Source organism: Gobio gobio (genome assembly GCF_949357685.1).
Source record: "Gobio gobio genome assembly, chromosome: 8".
Classification (NCBI taxonomy): domain Eukaryota; kingdom Metazoa; phylum Chordata; class Actinopteri; order Cypriniformes; family Gobionidae; genus Gobio; species Gobio gobio.
This window is the reverse complement of record NC_137114.1, coordinates 35,912,526-35,934,731: the sequence shown is the minus strand read 5'-3', so window position 1 is coordinate 35,934,731 and position 22,206 is coordinate 35,912,526. Positions and strand designations below refer to the sequence as shown.

Sequence of the window (22,206 nt, the reverse complement as noted above, 5' to 3'; positions counted from 1 at the left end):
CGATTTTACAATTGATTCAATGAACACTTATGTCTCAAAAATCAAACAGGATTTTTTCACAAAAGTGACAGCCGTAATGCTAAGTGGTCCCATGAAAGCTGAAGTATACATTGAGCTTAATATTCAACATTAGGTATTTGAACGAAACCTTGACCTCAAGTATTAGCAGTAGTAAAGTGATCTCGAAACATTAAGATGCCATGGTGTATATAAAACCTACCCAGTCGTTGTTGATTTGAGACTTAATATGTAAATATCTAATCAATCAGAATAAATAACCAACGCCACTGGTAATCAAAAGATGCATTCATCTAAATATCCCGTCGAGACATCTAATAGATGGCAGATCAACAAAGCAAAAGAATATTCAGAAGGCCTTAAAAGCAGTGCAGGTGCTTCCTGTGCTTTCAGAGACTAAAACAGAACAAGCCTGCTGGGCTGTTGCTATGGCGTCCAGTGACAGACGGACAAGAGCAAAGCCCCGCCCACCACCTGCGGAGAGTGACACGGCAGTCAGGTGACCTGCCGTCTGTCTTCTCTCTCCATTCTCTCTTCCTTCTTACTCTCAACGGGCTTCTGTAATGTTCTTGCATTAAACAAATCTCGTAGTTTCGGCTTAAACTACTAATAAGAGTTTTGTTAAGGAAAGCATCACTATTACTATATATTGCTTGTGTTTATTTGTATGTTTAGGAGTTTGACCCACTGAAGGAATACTTCACAGAAAAATGTATGTTCTTTCATAATTTGCCCACCATCACATTGTTCCCAACTGACTTTCTATCTTCTGCACAACACAAAAGATGGTATTTTGAAGAAAAAGTTTTGGTTACCGTTGTCTTCCATTGTATGCACAAAACAAACCTTGACATTTTTAATTTGGGGATGAACTGACATGAGAATGATTGGATACTGAATAACTGAACCAATCAATTGTACTCTACTACACCAGTACCGGCTTGGGTGTTGCGATTCGTTTTCTGCTGAATCAGGCCTGCCGTTTGTGAAACTATTTAAAGCATGGTAATACTTGAGAGGGCTTGTTTATTGAGAAACAGTCTGGAGTGTAGGAATAACGGCAATCTTAGGCTTAGGTCTCTTCACTTTGTGTTGGAGCAATGCCCAGAGTAGACAATGCTGAACTTCAAACAGAGAGAGAGAGAGAGAGAGAGAGAGAGAAAGTGAATGTGTGTGTATTACAGAAAGAAGTCTATAATGCCGCAACAGGACAATGCACTCAGTCCATTTCTGCCAGCATGTTTCTTAGAGCAGATCCTATTTTACTCACTGGTTTATCCATTGTTTTTCTTTTTCTCCCTCTAACAAGAGCTCTCTACACACAGGGGGTTCACCAGAGGAGATCTCCAGAGCACACTAACCTCCGAGGACTACAACCAAGCACACTGCTTTATGACAGTAAACATCTGGCCATGGAAAATCTTCCCTGTATCAGTGTTTTTATTGATTGTGAGAGTCTTAATAGGTCTACATGTACAGACCTATGAAGGGGGGCAGTCGTGGCCTAATGGTTACTGAGTCAGACTGGAAGCCCCAAGGTGGAGGCGAGTTCGATTCTCAATACCGGCAGGAAATGTCTGAGGTGCCCTAACCCCCAATCGCTCCCTGCCACAGCAAAATGGCTGCCCACTGCTCTGGGTGTGTGTGTCCACGGATTGCAGTGTGTGTGTGTTCACTATGTGTGTGCACTGACTTGGATGGGTTAAATACAAAGGACAAATTCCAAGTATGGGTTACCATACTTGGCCTTCACATCATGTCACTTTCACTTTTATCTGCTCTCTTTCATGCTGATACTCACTGAAGGCCTCCACCAGCTCCACCTGCATACTGTAGGGTACCAGAGGATCGGGAAGCTCCGAGAAGAAGCTCTTCATAGCTCCAGCCACTGTGTTCACAGACATGTCCTTCTCGACCAGGTCAATGTTAGGGTCTATAATGTAGAAAAGCAAAGAGAGACTTAGGTTAGACCTTCAAATGGAAGTTTGTGAATCACTGTAGCTTCTCAAGTTACTTGCAAATTAAAGTAGTTAAATTACAGTCAAGCTAAAAAAAAAAAAGTAGTACAAGTCCACCCTGATCATTCTCAGGGTGTGACCAGCTAAGTGAACATTATCCCTCATATGGGTGTTTCTTTTTTTATTAAAACTAACAGATTTCAGCGTGTTTTTCTTTCAGTGTGTTATATGATCACATTAAACAGATCTTTTTACATGCATAAAAGGCATGTGAAATTTTGTTTCGTTACTTTTCACACACTTCACACAGATTGTATTGTTTTATGCTTGTCCCAGACATTCAGTCTAAAACTATGCAAATTAATTATACAGACATTAACTATTACAGTTAAAACTATGATAATCTAAAGAAAAAGTGAAATAAACCAATAATTTCAATATTTACTTCTGTAAAAACAGCAATGTAGAGATTATGAAATAGTATTGCAATTTTAAAGTAGCTTTTCTACTTTAATACATTTCAAAATGTAATTTATTCCTGTGATGCAAGCTGAATTATCAGCAACATTACTCCAGTCTTAAGTGTCACATGATCCTTCAGAAAGCTCAAGAAACATTTATTATTATCAAGTTGTGCTGCTTAATATTTCTGTGGAAACAGTGATCCATTTTTCAGAATTCTTTGACAAATAGAAAGTTCTAAAGAACAGAATTTATCTTTAAATAGAAATCTTTTGTGAGAAATATCTTACTGTCACTTTTGATCAATGTATCCTTGCTAAATAAAAGTTAAGTAAAAAAAAAAAAAAGCACCTGACCTTAAAATGTGTATAATTTATTAGATAATACAGTTTGTAAACTTGGTCTGCTTGCCTACCATGGAGGAAAAAAAAGCATCAGCGAATAGATCAAGATGAATATCCTTTGTGCAGAGTGTTGGGCATAATTTGCAATTAAGCTGTCAAATTATGCAAAAAATGTGAATGTATTTAATTTTATTTATTTATAATACATTAAATGCCAGATGTTAAATTAGCCTTAGCAAGGAAAATGAGTTATTTTATTAAAAAAATTATAATGGAATTTTCATCACAGAATGCTTTTGAACAATTAATTTGGATTTTATAACTATCAAAAAACAAATTACAAATGAAACTAGTGAAAATGGGAAAACTTCTAACAAAAAAAGTTCACAGGGCCAAAAGTGCCAATATTTTAAGAAATACTCATATATTTACCGTAGTATATATATAAGTCACTTGAGACCCTGAAACACATTATGGACTGAAATAAAAAGGGAATCATTCCCCCCTCTAGTGATGCCCCCTGCGCTCCAGCCAAGTAACTGCCATTGAGATGAGTGGAAAGGCAAATGGACACATTTCTCTAGGTATTATAGAAGTACTCGATCTGAATAAAAAGTAAACAGTTTCTCAAAATCAGAGGCATCAAGGAGACAGGACCATATGAACATCTTTTACAGTCCGCTTCCAAAATGCAGCTCCTTTATTTCACACAAGGCGTCTTCCTGAAATGATGTCCCTTAAAGTCAAACCTGCCAACTCTTGCTGTCTGAATGCATCTTTAATCTATCGGCTGATCCAGCGAAATGTGTATCTAATTGGGAAATGTGTGCTAAGCGTGCAGGTGTGAAATTGGTGCATGAGAGAGGGTGAGAGGTTACGAGATTCAAACAAAACAAGCGATGATTAAAACAACAAAATCTCAGGTTCTGCCAATATGATTAAGATAAAGCTATAAAACATTCCCCGTTTCACTCTACATGCGCATTACTATTGTAATCTTTCAGTCTAGCGTGTTAAATCCGGTTGACCCCAGATCAGTTACTCTATACGTCCTGATTCTATTTTATCAGAGATCGATAATGGCTGTGTAGCACCTGATTGTGAATCGTCTGACATTTCTCCACCTGCTCACTGGAGCTGGCTGGGATGCTGCCGAGCACATACCTGCCCAGTAATTTCCACCGTAATTGTATTGTCACCTGGCTGTGCGGGGTTCTGATCGATCAGACACAAGCCTTCGCCTTCTATTAGCTCATGCCGATCCGAACCGGACCCGACCAGATCAGTGGAGCGTGTGCGCTCGCGGTTCATTACCCAAACCAATCTGCTGGTAATTAACTGACCTTCTCTTCCGGCGCAAACACACACACACACACACACACACACACACACACACACACACACACACACACAGGACGGCCTGTAGTGGCGCGCACACAGACATGCATCCAATATCAAAATTAGAGATGTATGGCTTTTAGTCCATGTCTATTAGCTTTTTTCAAACAAATAACCTTTTAAAAATAATTATATTTATTAAATATTTAGTAAAAAAATGTGATATACGTCCATATATTATATACTATTACTCTTTTCTATTGTAAAAGCTATATTATATTTGAAATATTTTAAAATGTGTTCCTGTGATAGCAAAGCTGAATTTTCAGCATCACTCCAGTTGTGATAATAAAGAATTATCAAAGAAATGTTGAAAACAGTTGTGCTGATTCCTTTTTTTCCAGGATTCTTTGATTAATAGAAAGTTCGAAAGTACAGCATTTATTTGAAATAGAAAACTTTTGTAACATTATAAATGTCTTTACTGTCCCTTTTGATCAATTTAATGTGTCCTGACTATAAGTATTATTTATAATCACCGACTCCAAACTTTTAAATGGTATACATTGAACATGGCATTATATTATGCTCTATTATATTATACACACAAATACATAAATCTTAACTATATACGCACATCTTAACAAGAAAAAACAGACGCTGTGCTGCCTCTTCGCGAGTATGGACATAATACAAGCATACTCTATGCGCTCTGAAATTATGCTTTCGTAATGGCCCTCGGTGGGCAGGATCAATAGCTGTGGATCAGTCCTGGTTAATTGAGCTTATCTGCTCTACAATGCGCTCATTGACGGAAATGTGATCCGTGCACCGAGGAATAGCAGCCATTTCTTTGAAAGCAGCGAGGTCAGCCGGGTCTACAGTGACTGGCCCACTCAAACTTTTCCCCAAGGCAAATATGAGTAACAGAGTTCTGCATGTACTATGATATCCATGAGATGTCTTTAGATTATGCTGCTATAACAGCAGGGTAATGTGAGCGTGTGGAAGTTCATGGGGGGCCAGACAAGCAGAAAAAGAGAGCGAAAGAGAGAAGGCAGGTTATGGGTGTCATTGATTATAGTTTGGCAATGTTCTTAGCTTCAGTAGATTTAAGTTCATTCGAGTACTTTTTATGTAACAATGAAAGTACCAAACAGTGCCATGGTATTACAATTGTATTCTGGACATATTGTTTTGATGTACTCTGTAAATCATACATACTATGATGTAATATCACAGTATACATCAAAGAAACATAAAACTACCCTCTAGCATTACACAATTAGTTGTGTTATAAAACTCAAAAATACTTGTGGAACTGAGTGCCCATGAGATAGCAACCAACCAACCAACAGATTTTCTCAGAATTGTAAGATATACACTCACAACTGCTAGTTATAAAGTCTGAATTGCAAGATATAAACACTAAATTAAGATATTCGTTTTTATTCTGTGGCAGAAACAAGCTTCCATACTTATTAGATTAGTATAGTGGAGGGTAGACAGGAAGTGAAGTGGGGAAAAGCAAGGCAGCGACAGGATCAGAAAGAACTAGGAGCTGGGATTCAAACTCGGGTCACATTCAGGTTTATTTTGAGTTCTCTCTTTTTTTGGCCAACTCAAAATATGAGTTTAGGGAGGCATTTGTCAACTCATCGCAAGTGGGCCACTGGTGACGAAGTGACTCTGCAGGATTTGTGACACACACATTTCAAATGAACTGCGCCTGTTTGAGATTCGAAAATCACATATAATTCGCGCTCTACCGGCGCGCTTACTGACAACCATTTCGTAGTATATATATCAGGGTATGTGAGCTAAGCAGAGTGGGGTGACGCTCCGCTCAATATTCCGCTCTATGCCAGCGTGTACCACAATTCACTCTAAAATGTGAATTGTTTTTTTTAAAAGTAGCGTTTTCAAGCTTTCTTTAGACATTTGTTTCATGTTTGTGTGATAAGTATTCGCTGAGTTTCAGTTCATCTTTAAGACGTGTTTCAGAAAGAATCTCGCAGAGACACCTCAAAGCACACAATGTTTTTATTTATTTTGCAAAAGCACAAAGTTTTGTCGTTATTGTGGGTGTACAAACCCATCAGAATGCGCCAGCGTTTTTAATAAATTAAAATTAATTAAAATGAATCAATTTAATTTATTACATTTACAGCGTTTCTGTTTTTAATACATTTCTTGAATACATGTCTAAACCAGGGGTCGGCAAGTAAATTTGACAAAAAAAAAGTGCCACTAGATGGGTGGCCAGAACATAGTCAAGCGATAATTGAAGAAATTATTTGATGAAAAATGCAACTAGAATTGACCTATCGGTAAGCCCCGCCCCCCTTGGTTACGGTTGCTAACTCGGACAAACAAACGGAGTTGCTATATCTTACAATGATAGCGCTGTCAGTGTGAAAACCTTATCCCGAGATGTTTTTAGACACAGAATGTAACGTATACCCCGTCCGAATGATGGCCAAACTTTACTGATGGTTTATCAAGTTTATTACATCGTTTTTCACTAAAAAAAATCATTGCAAGAGCTGAACAAACAAAGCATAAGTGCGCCTTAACGTCTCATTCACAAACTCTCTCTCTCCGTGGCATTACCATTAACATACACAGCAAATTACACAAAAACACTCACCGTAAACAAACATATACACAGACCTTATGCCTTTTCGGGGGTGCAGTTAATAACTGGTGAACTTTGTATCTGCAAAACAACTCCGATAAACTGCGTGCAAGCTCTCCCTTTCACTAGCCGGAGACTATAATACCCATCAAAATAAGAGTCCTCTTTATTAGACAGAAAATGCAGACCTTTAAACATATCTAAACTCACAGAAATAAAATGGGAAAAAATAAATATGGTGAGAGATTAATTTGGAAGCGATGGTTTACAGATCTCAATGCAAACGGGAGAATTTTGCAGATGATAACATCCAGGATCAACAGTGTTCATGTACCGCAGGGTAAAATTACATAAATTCACATTTAATCAGTTTAATATGGAGATATGCAATGAAATGTAGACCTTCGCGTTTCTGACCTACACCGTTGCATGAGAACAGTTAACGTTAGTTATAGTTAGTCAGTTTGTACGTTAGCAGGGAATTACTAACTTTAATCGTAACTTAATGAGAGTATGACAAACAGAAAAACATCTCAGGATCCCTGGAATCAGTGTTGCAGTACCTCAGGCACGACGTTTACCATTTTTGTAGCATAAACACCATCAAAACAATGAGAGCTTCGGATTTTCCAATGTTTCTCTATGGCGCTGACACCTAAAGATGTCAGAGTTCCGGTCCCAGCGCAACTGATACTCAACTGCCATTGGCTCATCGGCGTTCGATGGGAGGGGCTTACCGATAGGTCAATTGCCTGTTAACATACTGTTACAGTGTCTTTTGTAACTGGTAGTGACCGGTTACTCTGTTTAAAAATTGGATAAATTAGGTTATGGACACATAACCTAAGTATCTTAATTCACCAAATTGCAACACAGACTGCCTTGCTAAAACACACATATATGTGGGAGATGCGGAATGGATAAAAATAAAAAATAAAATAAAAGTGGACTTTAATAAGCCCATTAATGGCATGTTTGAGTTATGCTCTTAATTAACGTATTTATTTCCCCTTACCATATTGTGAATAATAAATGTGTATTTTAATTTGCTTGTTACACAATGGAGCCTAACTTATTGTAATAATTATTTGAAGTAGCCTACTTTTACACTCAGAATTATTCCCCGTCATCCTCACGTAGTATACTGCATTTTTTTATTGTTTGCCTGCTGGAAGTATGCGATTACGTCGTGTGCAGTGATGTTAACATTTAAGCTAGCCGGTGAGAGAAAATGGCATTATCAAAGAGTCTAAAGAGGAAAGTCCACAGCGAAAATAGGGCATACAAAGAAGAATGGAAAGACCACTGCGTTCATCCTACCTAGTTTTGTGAATGCAAAGCCGGTGTGTCTTATCTGCAACGAAGTTGTTGCTGTTTGTAAAGAATATAATATCAGACGGCACCATGAGACGAAGCATGGAACCTTTTTTTGCTGGTTGTCTTGTCAGTATTTTTGATAAAAATGGAAGCAGAATTTTAGTTGTTATCGTTCACGTGTTGGTGCTGAGGCCCCGCGTTATAAGCAAACATTTCAATGGTTCACTGTTCGTTTTTTTCATGACGGCTATTTTAGACGCGTGTCTAGTGATCCATTCCAGACTCTTTTGAATGTCTTTCAGAACTTTTCAAATTAAAAGCTCTCTATTCATCCCAAAATATACACATTGCTGCAAAAACTCTCTCATTCTTTTTTTGAAGGCAAAATCACTAAAGAGAAATTGATTATGAGCAACTGTTGTTGCTGGAATCTCTCCGGTTCGCACCGCCCGCTCCAAGCGGTGCGCGAACCTGGGTCTTTCTGTATGAGAGTCGGACGCTCTAACAAGGAGGCTAAAGGCTGCGACCTCTTGCCTTAGTCGCTGTCATTAAACTGATCTAAAATGTTCATTAACCGTATAACGCTGCAAAGGTATTTCAAAGTTATTTTCACCCCAAAGCAAAGTACGATCAAGAACATGAACGCATGTGTGTTGGAGAGAGACGCAAGCAAAGAGAACTATAAGAAACTGATAAGATACTGATTTTAGTTGGTGTAGCCTAGGTTAGGCACACAAATTGGCTTATATAGGGTTCCTAGAATAAAACTTGACAGAAAAGAGAGATCAAAATAATCTGAAAGAAATAAAGTGAAAGAGACAGGTCATGTGACTCACCCTGGTCAAACTGCCGCTGCATGCTTTCCATCTCCGCCTTATTTCCACTCACCCTGTAGATTCCCTCTGTGCTCAACCCTGTGAGTGAGAGAGTTGACATGAATTAATTAGTTTTGCACTCCGTTCAATTTACACAGTCTCAGAGTTTGATAAGAGCCACAATGGCGTTATCTCCATCTCAGAATGTACAATGAATTTCACATATTTAATTTATATCTGAGGTTGCTATTTGTGCGACCACACTCCGACTGTCAGATCTTCACTGTTTGACTTATCAGTCGTACATGAAGAATGAGCTCTGCCACAGGCAGAGAGCAGCTTGCGTCTTGTGCCCCGCAGATGCAGACGGAGGCAAGAGCCAGAGGACGGCTCAGCTTGGCCCATCTCACACAAGCAGAGAGAAAACAAGTACATCGATAAAGAGTAAGACAGTGCGAGACGCAGAGAGACACTCTCGGAAATGAGTCGGCGCGTTGCCGAGGCAGACCGCATTGATTGCCTCACCTCTCCTGATCAATTATCCATAAAAGCTTTTCTGTAGAGCTGCAAGAAGGGGAATGTGTGTAAAGGGGAAGGGTGTGTTTACGGTGGAATGTGAGAACATGAGGGAAAGGAGAAAAGAAAGAAGGTGAGAAAAGGGCCGTAAAACTCCTGAAAGCACCGTTAAACTTAGTTGAAGCGTACTACATATAAACTAAATATTTACAGAAGCCTCCAATCAAGAGTAATGGTTGGAATAAAACAGCAGACTGACTGAAGTGCATCAATAAGCTCTTGTTTTACATGACAGACTTCAAAGCTTTAGACATGTATGATAATGCAGACATTTACACTCACATTCTAAGAGAGAGAACAATATGTGAAAGGATTAGTTTATTAATGGCTCTTCAACATGAACCCGTCCTAAAGAGTGTGCATTCGTCCGTGTTGTGCATGTCAAATAAAATCATAATAAATAAATGTAATTTCTTATATTTTGTATGAGTATTTAATATTTGATCCTTATTAATTTCAAATACAGTTCCTGTTTGTTATTTACATACGAAAATCACGATTAAGCAGCATTATATTTAAATGGAAACCTATTTTTACTGTTAGTTACGTGAGTTAGAATGAAGGATAAACTGAAATTCATGGCATTTGAACACAACTTGAAGGCTGCTATTGGATCACCGAGGGTAAACATCATATTATGCGACTACAAATTACTTTACGAAGACCTTACGACCTACTAGATATGTTCTGCATTAAGGACAAATAGTGCAACTGAATAAAGTTAGTTACAAACTAGATAGTGGTTATTAAGCCTCTAGTGTGGACTTATAATTTTTAGAAAGAACTTACAAACAGCTAGTGAAACCCACTGCTGGTCTACCAATCATTTTGAAGCCTATTTAAGGAAAAACTTGAGGTTTTAAGATAAACAACTAAAAATCACAAAATAACCACAACAGCTTGACTGCCATGGTATTTTAATGCCATAAATCAACAACAAAGATGTTTTCTTAAGAGACAATCAATCAATAAATAAGAACATAGATAAAAATAACAAAATCAATTGAATAAGTGAATTACTAACTCCATAAATGACCAGATAAAATACGTAAATAACTAATTCAAAAGAAAGATGTACAGTCAAATACAGCAGATTATTCCGGAGTTCCAGTCACTCCATGAAAATGACAAATTTACAATTTTACTTGGTTAAATTACCTACATCCTCTTTAGTAGCACATACTATAAGGTAATGAGCTAACATTTTATGTATATTATACATACATATATACAAAACAATTTTATGTATGTTCTTGTTTGTTTTGCTTTGTGCAAAGTATTTAATTGAATAAATTAAACTAGGAAACAGTAAGTCAATTACAGACAGACAGACAGACAGACAGAAAGATACATTTCTAGAAAACAATGGAAAATGATGCAAGTGTTACTGATTGGTTTATAATTTCTAATTTCCAAGACTTTGTAAGGCAGAGCTGGTCAGATTTAAAATCAACAGAATTTACAACAACAGTTTAACATAAGAGAAAACCAACAGTTCACAAGCCATGAAACATGCATACAAGATCAACAAATGTTAAATTTAGTGACAATGTAGCAGTGGCCCATTAATGAAAAATAATCGTTTAATCTGCTGGTCCGAAACTCTGACTCTGTCCCAAGGCCACTGGATGAACCTTTCTGACAAGCCCTGAATGTGCTTTTTATTTGGCCTGTTAGATTTTAAAGCATACCAGTAGGCTAGTGTATATGTGCTTAGCAACTTGCAAGTATAGCAATTTAAATATATGTTTTGATGCTCATTTTGAAGTTGATCAAGTGAACCAAACTAAATTCAGATGAGGTTTCCCATTGATAAAACTGATTCAAGACTATCCTTAGACCAACTCTAATCACAAACTAAAGACTCCTAGAAAAAAAATGTCAAGCATAACAGAAGCCACAGGAATATATGAGAGAGAAAGAGAAACATCCTCTGAAGGACAGTCAAGGACAATACAAGGAAGTCACAATATTTCCAGTTCATTATATAATTTCTCATGCCTTTGAATGTCGATCCCTCTCAATATTTTGGCCTTCATACTGAACATCCAGTCCATTAGCAACGTCAAGAGAGCATCATGTTAAGACATTTTAAAAAGCAGAGAGCACTTTGAGCCTCATGGGCTTCTCTAACTGAGATTCACCATGACCTTTTTGCTTAAAGCCCTCCTAATGCATAGCTTACCCCGCAACATGTCCAAACAAACTCCTGCCGCTTCCTGCCATCATCTTCAGCATATCCTCCGGGGCCAGTTCCAGCTAATTCAGCATTTCTCCTCCTCCAACGGCTGTCACATTCCCTTCTATATTCCCTCTCTATAACTACAACTATTTCTACTATGCATTTCATAATGTGAATTATTTTAAAATAGGGTCTCCTAAGTGACCTCTGGGCTGAGACTATATACTGTATTTCCTGTTCCCATATTGTATAACACTGGAACGGCTCAGGTCAATGCTCAGGTGAGAGTCGCTATGAGAAATGGGGAATAACATGTGGAAATGGATAAACCTCAAACACTCATTTATCATACCATCCCATTGTGACAGGGAGAAAAGGACTGACAGATAAGAGAGGGATAGAAGAGATAAATAGGAAAGATAAGTTAAATGTTGAGATGTAAATGGGAGAGAGATTTACCTAGAAGAATGAACAGGAAATGAGAGGAACAATAGAGGAACGCAAGTATTTTTGGACCAGAGTGTAGAACGGAAGGGACAGAAAATGGATCCCTATAGAAACGATATAAAACTGAGGTTACGTAACAGACTGATACTGTGCTTTCATTTCTGCCCCATCAAACACAAGAAGAAATGGGAGAAAATGATGTGAATCCTTCTCTATAAATAAATAAATAAAAACTGGCTAGTTTGCTCATAACGTGAATTTATCACCCAACAATGAAAAGTGTATGACCAAAACAATACATTTTTAAATAATGTGCTGGTCACTGTACAAAGAATGGGGGCTGAAGCTTTCACAAAAGCACCAAAAAAGTATCTTTCAAGTTGTCCATAAGATTTAAGCGCTATATTTTATGTCTTTTCAAGCCATAATGGTTTAAATGATTCATCTGAGTGAAAAGAACGGTTCTTTCTTGGACATTGCTACTTCTCTCATGAACCAGAATTGTTAGAATAGAATTGTTCATACACTTTTATGGTGGATCTTAGGACATTTTAGAACTTGAATGGAAAACAAATTTGTGTTTGGTTTTTGGATGAACTATGCTTTAAATTAATAAAGTTATTTAGACTAGGCATGCACTACCTTTTTCAAAGAAATTATTTAATTTTTAGCAAGGATGCATTGAATTGATCATAAGTGATAGTAAAGACAATGATAATGTTATAAAAGGTTTCCATTTCAAATAAATTCTATTCATCAAATAATCCTGAAAAAAGTATCATTTTTCCACAAAAAATAAGCAGCAAAACTGTTGTCAACATTGATAATAATAAGAAATATTTCTTGAGTTGCAAATCATCATATTAGAATTATATCTGAAGTGATGATGCTGAAACAAAAATTAATTACATTTTAAAATATATTAAAGTTATTTTCAATTTTACTGTGATTTTGATTAAATAAATGCAGCCATTCAACATTGGTTTGAAAAACTAGTCATTCGTTCTTAAACCTATATATAATTAGGCATGTTGTATGTTGTTTATGTCATTCACAAAACTCATCTCCACATACCCTTCCACGCGATTTATTTAATATTTTTACCTATTTGATTATGCTTTCAGCTATAAATATAAGAAAAAAAATCTATATAAACTAAATCTAAATAGCTTACCTCATAAACCTACTAGTTGGTTTTTACATGGCCAGTGATCCCTAATTTATACACCTAAAGGTAATTTTAGTTTTTATTAGGGCAGTGAAAGCCACAGTGTTGCTATATGTATAAGACTGAGCCGCCATGACTAAGCACATCTTATCCGCTGCTGTTAGAAGGGCTTGCTTGACATGTCAAACTGACATTTTTCTATAAAAGTCTTTGTAAAAACAATTCTGCGTAATTCTGATACAGTTGTTAGGTTGTATTGTTTTGATGGGTAAGGTATTTTGAGTGAGTGAGTGTGTATTCTCTACTGTTCAAGCTGAGAGTACTATCAGCAAATCACGCTGTAGGCTGTTTTAGGAGGCAGTTCCACCCACAGAGCACAAAAAAAGAGCTGAGCCCGAAAGATTGTTCACCATTTCTGCTATGTGATATCGATCTCAATGAGGGAGTTATCAGGCAGAAAATTACCGCAAGGGGCTTGGCAACTTACAGACATACACAACAGAACATGAAAAAGGCAGGAGAAGGGCGGGGTAAAAAGGAAATGAGGAACAAAGATCAGGAGCTGACTTCAGAAAACTGTTAATGACAGGTCCATTGACTCCACTCTGCCTCTAGTGGTTCACACACACGATCCAAGGGGTGGGGTTGAGTGCTCTCTTCAAGGGTCAGGTCAGACATTTAATTATTACATAAAAGCACGTAGTGGATTGTTTATCTATGACTTTTATTAATCTCGGGCTGCCACAGAGAATGATCGGAAATACATTTTTGTCACGTTTTCCAGGTTGCGCAGGGTCCAGTTTATCTGAACTACAGATGGACAGATGCATCCCAGAGGGAATACTGATGTGTTCTCCAACACTCAGCATTACAGAAAACACCAGCCGGGGCACATACACTTGCTCTCAGTTGATGAGCTTAATCCCTTGAAGCTAATGGCAGATAAGCTAAATGCTACCGACCCAAATCACAGCTGCGTAGATACGAGCTTAACAAGTGCACATACCTGCATACATGCATTGCATTACCATAATGCTAGATATGAAAGGCTCTTATTCACATACTGAGCTGTGTGGGATCATTTAAAATTAACTAATTTTAATATACAGGTTAGGTATATACCCTGTTGCCTATAAACGTCATTAGCAGATCACCCTCCTCCTTCCATGCATCATTTTTTTTTAAATGTGTCTCTGTAAGTACACAGGTATGTACACAGAGACATATCGTAAAGAACAGGGAATTGCTAACAGCTAAAATCAACATCTCCATCTTAACACGACACCGCATTACGGATCACGTGCACTCCACTGGACTTCACTCCTATTGGTTGTCGCTCGCGAAAATCGCTTCTCATTTGCAAAAAGTTGACATTTCTGAACTTTTGTCGCTTGTCTCGCGTCGTTTGACACGCCCACATTCTGATGCCAACGGTCACTGTCGCTCGTGTCGCCAGCGCTCCATTGAAATGAATGGGATCGTGTCGCTTTGTCACTGGCGGTGTGAACGGGGCTTAAGGTTGGTCTTAGTTAGTGTCTTTTGTGTGGATTTAACTTCCGCCTCTAGTGTTACTAGCACACCTCTTGAGACCAGAGAAGCTACTCACATAGCTCTTACTAGCGAGTCTTCATTACACTCAAATCAGTAAACCTCAGTCCCATCTAGGTCATGGCACCACTGCAACTGTGCTATTAGGACCACTTGCAGTGGTGCCGTGACCCGGATGCTGAGTGGCATTAGAACCAGCGTCAACCTGCATGGGAGGCAGGCATACTAACAAGGAGGCTAAAGACCAAGGGGGTACTCCAGCCCCCGGAAAGCGTACCTTCCATAGGGGCAGCCATTGCTAACCAAGTCATCACCTGCTGTTAGCATCCCATTGACTCCCATTCATTTTGGCCCCATTTTGACAGCGAATAACTTTACATATGAGGCGTTTAAAGACTCCATTTGTCTATTGTTTATTTCTAAAGAAACACGACTATGTATAAAATGCTCCATTACCTTGTATCTTACACTATCGCCCCGTAGAAGCCGTTTTTGTAAAAAGTAGGCTAATGATTGCGTCATAACCGCGCTGTACCGTATAGACCTGAGGAGAAGCTCGTAGGCAATCTTTTACTGTCTATGAGGCAATTGGGGGGACGTGGAGGCATAAACGCCGATATAGATGTCGCAAATCCTGCTTCCTTCATCAAAAGTTGCTCCAGCTCACTCTCTCTGTATCTACAAGTTTCGGTGATTCAGATTTTACGTTGCACAACTAATAGAAGACTTGCCACTGGCGGACAGGTTGCTCACGTCACATCTACGTCGTAAAGCTCAGTCTGAGGCTGCGCAGTACACTCAGTCATCAGGAAGTGAGTGCTTCTATCTGACTTCAATTTTCCCAGTCGAAGCCTATGGGGTCGCTGTGTCCATTTCTTTTACTGTCTATGCTAGAGACCACTGCTTAGCTACAGAAATGTATATATACTTTGTTGTTACTAGGGCTCCGCAAAAAATATTGATATTTGTGTATTGTTTATCGATTTTTCAACCTGTAGTATCGATACATTTTAAAATCATGATTTAAACGGATTTAAAATGAATCCCTCTGTGTGTGTCAAACGACCTCCTCCTCCACTCCTGTAGATGTCAATGACTCGCTGTCTACAAAGCTAGCAGTTGCCAGTCATAGAAGTAAAACTTGGTTTATACTCGCTGCACCCGAATAAGCACGAATGTGACCACAGCAAAAATTACATCATTGTGGTGTGTGTGGGCAGTTGTGTGGATAGTGGTGAACACTATCGAGCCGCACTATGTGATCCTGACTCGCAGACACAACCGACGAAGCAGTGCCCATGATCTACGAAGAGGTAAAGATAAGTGTAAACACATTGCTTATCTTTGCAGGGAGAGTGTCCCTGACGTGCAATGCATGGACCTCTAGAGCAACCGAGTTGTATGTTACGATTAGGTCACAACACATGTTTGGTTCCTGTTTAAATCATTATACAGTATACTATTACAGTTTTATGAAGTGGCATCTGCATTTTGCGTATCGCAATACATCGTATCTTGACCCATGTATCATGATAGGTATAGTATCGTGAGGCCCTTGCCAATAAACAGCCCTAGTTGTTACCAGTACTCTTCAGCAGGTAGCCTATATTATAAAATTTTATTTTATCTATCTGTATATTTCATTTTATCTATCTGTATTTTGTGTATAAATGTAAAATGTATGTACTCCACTGTTGATGCGAAAGCACATTCTTTTGAGTGGAAGACAGTTCACCAGCTGTCAGTTCATAACAACCATTTCATAAAATCTTCACACCAGACTTCTTGTCACATACTGTTTATGTTTACATGCAAGTGTTAGTATCTAGCCAATTCCAATACCTCACTCCGATGTAAAAATAAAACATCAGAATGTTGGCTATGTGCCGCTTACCTGTAGTCTCAATGTAACGGATACACTTTTCAATGAAGAATGGAATGGGCCGCTCAGCGGAGACAACGTTGGCCAAAGGAACTCCAAAGTAGTTACTCTCAAGAGGTTTGGACAGTGATGACTGGCGAGCCTTTTGGCGAGATGTTTTCTGCAAGACAGGAGCGAAACACCTTATTTTGTGGTAAAATGACAAGAGCTAAGCTGGGTGCAATGCACGCATACTTGAGTCACAATTAAGTGCATACAAAAGGATATCAACAGGCTTTGAAAAACAATAGTTATATTGTTAATATTAAATGACAAAATGTATTTTAACATCTTAACATGTTTGTCAAATGTTAGTGGAACATGTTCATTGTTACAGGAGTACACAGTTACAGGAGAACGGACTTCATATATCCACTAAAATCTCCTAGATACCAGTTATTTAAAAGTGAAATTAGTTTTGAGAAAAGGTCTACCATTAATAGTTGCCACTTGGTTTTATATTTTGCATTTCATGCAAATAATTAATTTATTTTAAGTGTCCCAACATTCACTAGGGTCGCTGTGCATCGGACCACCCGGAACGTGGTCAAATCATTCACGTTATTCCAGCAATGTGATATTATATATTGAGGTACATTGAGATTGAGTTTTGAGCTTAAAGTTCTGCAGGAGAACACACTGCTCATACCTCCCTTCCCACATTCTGCCTTCCCATAATGCTCTGCAGCAGGGCATCACGGCTCGTTGGCCAGTGTGTCTGCAGTACAGGCAAGAGAAAAAGTCATGACAATTATTAGGCCCGAGTCTGTCTGCTCCATAGCTAGAAGGCATCCCAGCTTCCTGGTACACCCGCAGGTCAAAGCTCTGCTTTTCACACATTCAGGAACCATGCCACATTTGCCTCCCTCTCTATCTCTTTCCCTCCCCACTCCTCTCCTCATTTTCAGATTTCACCTAAATCCCTACTGGCTCCTCTCAATAGACGTTTACATAATTACCACCCTCCTCTCTCCAGGCTCTCGGTAAAGAATCAGCGCTCCAATTACAGTTCACAGAGAGTATTACTGGGATGGCAATGTTATGCAAAAGTAATGCGTTCACTCTGCAATGCAGGTCACACAGCAACCCAGACTAAGGCGCAGAAAGCAAACCAGCTACATCATGTTAATAACTGCTACTCCACCCATTTGCAACTTCAGACATGACAGGATACTTTAGTGTTACAATGTGAATGAATAAAAGCTAAGGTATGCCTCACTAACCTGTGCACAATGTACTCAGTTTTGGGAAACTTCACATTGCAACCGTTCGTTTTGCAGTTGCTGTTGCAAAGTCACGGGGGGCATTAGGAATGGAACTAGGTGACGCCGGAATTTAAAGCATTCCACTTCTTTGGTGAGGAGATTTTAAAAGACTGAGTTAACATTTCCGGCCTCGCAGTCCAACATACTGAGAAAGAGATGGCATAGTAGACAGGAACAGGAAAGGCTTATTCGAACTCCTTTAACAGAAGAAAGGGACAGTCTTTGTTGAACAGAGCTTAAACCTACAGATCCCTGGGGCTACTAGGCTGCTGTTTTTTTATGGGTTCCTTTATGGATCAGTCCCATAAGGCAATTGATGCAAGCAAGGTGATTTAACCCAATGGCCTCATTTTAACCCCACCGAAATAATAAAGACACTGCTGTTCAATGAGAATAACTGGTGTGGTGGCTCAATCCTTTCATATGCCCTTAGGCTGTCACATGCTCGAAGAGAACTACAGTCACTAAAGTTTCTGCTTGTGTGAATAGAGCATATTATAGAAGTGATGGCTATAGTAGTATTCCCAGCAACAACAAAAAAATCAAAAATCGAAAAGCAACCTACAAGGCATTGTTAAGGCCATGCTGTAGAATGGACTATCAAGCAAAGAGCAGAACACTGCAAGTGAACAGCACCCAACCACCATTAAAAAGAGTCAAACTTGACTTAATTTCTTCGCTTTTCTTGATTTAACTCTACTCCACTATCCAATGGACATGCACCACAGTATAACTAAAAATCAACCTTGACCAAAGCTTGGCACACATGCATTCAGATAAACTAAAGGATCAAAGCCTATGCATCTATGAAACATTAAATAAAACAACTGGTTCTTCTCTCTGTGGATCTACACAGCCTACATCAGGCTACTGCACCAAGTCTGTCATTTGCGTTTAGAGCATGGGTCAAAGGCTTTCCCTAAACAAAGACTTTTCAGCAAGAAAAGAAAGAAGGCATAGGCATACCCATACCTCTAAAATTTTTAGACCAAAGACAATTTCTGTAAAATAATCTTTCAAATTTACTATATTTTACCTGAACAATAAATTTAAAGAGTTGTGAACACAAACATGCATTTCTCAAGACATTAAGTGTTAAAGTATGAGTTCATTTTAATTTCATATGGAACTATCTGAATATGTTGGGGCCATTTTCTTCTGGGTTCAACATCAAGTGAAAGTCACATAAATGTGACAGAAATCAAGATGTTAGATTTACATATTTGAACTCTGTAATTTCATCTAATTTCTAAAACTCTGTGATTTAATAAATATTTACAAATTAATTTTTGAAAAAGTATACAAAATATAACTTCAAATCACGATGTAATTTTTTTTGTGTTGATCTAGGGTAAATAGAGTTACCACTGTGTTTTTACATATAAACACAATTTAAAAATAAACCAGGTTTGTCCTAAATAAGTGGAAAAACAACCACTAATAAGGTGTATTATTAATCATAAATAAAGTGAAGAATAGTATGATAATTAGTCTCACAAAAGTAGACTACTGTAGTTGGGTCCAAACTGACTTTTTATATCAAGAGATCAATCAATTAATGAATCAATCAATCAATTATACTCCCCTGTATTCAATATTTTTATGCCTTAAAACTCAACTCTGATCACCAAAATTACATATTTAAAAGTTTTTTTTCCTGTGGAAAAAAATTTTCATGCCTTAAAATAGCTTGAATGTAACTCTACACCATTGCTTCATTTAGTATACGTGGATCCAAGAATATTCGCCAAGACGGCATTTTGACATAACTGTGTGTGTATTATGTGTATGTGTTCATGTTTGCCATTTCAGAGTCAGACAGCTACCTTCTAATAATCAGTATCCTTAGAAATGCTTTGAACAACTTAGAACATCAGTGGAAAAAGGCATATAGTTCATCATAACATCATAATCATATACATAATTCACCTGCTATATAGCTAAATGTACTAGAGTTGTTCCGATTCCGATACTAGTTTCGGAAATATCACCGATACCACAACAAATTCTGGCATCTGTATCGGCGAGTACTTGAACCCATGTACCGATCCGATACCATTTTCTTAAATAAGACCTATGCTGCGTCCCAATTCGCATACTATCCGTACTAAATAGTATTCGAAAAAGAATTAGTATGTCCCAAATCGTAGTATGTTGAAAAGAGTATTCCAAAGATTCCCGGATGGTCTACTATTTCCGGTCAGAATTCGAAGTGCAGATCCAACCCATTGCGAAAACTACAAACGCGGATAAAAAGTGTTAAAAAACTACAAACATGACGGTTACGGTGACGGTCTGACGGCTAAGTAGAGAGGATTAGATAAAGGGGCTTGAGTGAGCAATTATCAGTATTTAACCTGACGAAAAGATATTTATTCAATGTTAGCCACATTATATTTCACCTGCAACAGCATTGAGAACTTTTGTAATGATACGTTTGGCCATTAACTTTGCAAACACATGAGAGGAGTCTCTACATTAAAGACCCACGAATGGCAGATCAACGTGCTACTACATTTCTCTCCGATACGGTAGGAAATTAAATTGAATGTAGAGGATTTGAACTGTGACGATGATTGACAGGGCAGTTTAAATGGTGACGGGACACATAACTAAGCAACAGAGTCCGTTAAAGATGACGAAGTAGTACGTCCCAAAGCTTGCATACTTTTCTGCTACACACTCAAAAGTATGTACTTTTTCTTCACAAAAAGAGTACATACTTTTAGGACGTAGTATAAGTAGGTGAATTGGGACGCAGCCCTAGTTATAACCGCGAGCTTTGTCTAACCTCTGTGCGGTTCTTCTTCACTGCACAGAATGCATTGCAAACACAGGAAGTTGTGCTATGTTGCCACAAGCAACCACTGTTTAGAGCAGCGAAGAAGAAATGAAAACGCGTTAGCCAACTGTCTATGGTTAGCAGTAGGCTATGTCCGCGTGACGCTCGCTGTCTTTGTAATCTCTGCCGTGTGTCACTATCAAGCGGCAACCTCCCCCAGTTTCTCTACGTCCATATAATTTTTTACCGTCTATGGTCACTATATGAGGACACGAACGCATAAACTGTCACTTCATGAGAATTTACCGTTTCATTTGTGAAAATTGTCATATAAGGAACACAGACACTCAAATATCTTCACGGCAACCCGTCAAAATAAAAGTTTGGTTTAATTTTTTAAAAATTGACAGAATATTTTAGGCTACTGTTGTACAGTAGATTAAGCTACGTCTCTATGTAATAATAATACATCTCTACTACTACTACTAATAATAATAATGGTTGCTTATTTTTCACTTGTTTTGTTGTAAAGAGATTTTCTTATTAATATATCATTTTTTATATTCCTAGATTTATTTGTTGCACTGTTTTTTTTATCCAGTTATATTGTAAAACTAAAATACCTTTTTCAGTTTGCAGTCTTAGATTTGTGGCTGCATTTGAAGTTCTTTTTCACTTAAGAAAAATAACTAATATTTCTGTCAAATGCATGTCAGATAATAAAAATACTGTAATAAATACAGTAGTTCACCATGTATTTGTTCAAGTTTTATTAAGGGATAAGTCTGAAGCACACCATAAAATAATTCTAGCATTTCATACAGGGCTAGTAGTATATACAGCTGTATATACAGATACACACCCAGGTATCGGATCAGTACTCGGTATCGGCCGATACCCTGAGCCCAGGTATCGGAATCGGTATCGGGAAGGGAAAAAGGGTATCGGAACATCTCTAAAATGTACCCTATTTTTTTATATCAACAAAAAAATATACTGAAATAACCTGGCTTCTCTTGAGACTCCCCTGCTTCACAGCATAGTAATGATATGCTAAAACCCACATATGATTGGTTACGCGGTAGTTTGTGACGTAAGAAACGGCAGCGATTTCAAACCGTGTTTTTGATACTGGCTTTATTTCACTGCAGTTTTAAGGAGAAAATACTCATCAATAGGGCTGTCAAATAAAAATTTGAATTTTGGATATTCGTCAAATTTACAAAAAAAAACCTGCATTCGAATTTTTGGTAGAGGCGCACGAGACACGATGGTGACGGAACTGACACGGTTAGTTTATCCAGTACAGCGCGGTGCGGCTGTGTTGTTAATTTGATAAAGGCGGAAAAAACAGTGAGGACTCGGAGCCAGAGAGAAAATGTGCATGGCAACCTGTTCGACAGCGTATATAGTCAGACCCAGAGCAG

The 22,206-nt window shown here is 38.1% G+C and overlaps 1 protein-coding gene across 1 annotated transcript in view; it reads right to left on the bottom strand.

Annotated features, from left to right (window-relative positions):
- The window catches only part of arhgap35a (Rho GTPase activating protein 35a), a 95,104-nt gene that overhangs the window by 5,931 nt on the left and 66,967 nt on the right, over positions 1-22,206 (bottom strand). Inside the window, exons 3-5 of the mRNA XM_079823995.1 lie at positions 16,706-16,853; positions 8,912-8,989; positions 1,820-1,951 (exon numbers count right to left, since the gene is read on the bottom strand). Of these exons, the coding sequence (XP_079680121.1) occupies positions 1,820-1,951; positions 8,912-8,989; positions 16,706-16,853 (358 nt within the window). The remainder of the gene's footprint in view (positions 1-1,819; positions 1,952-8,911; positions 8,990-16,705; positions 16,854-22,206) is intronic.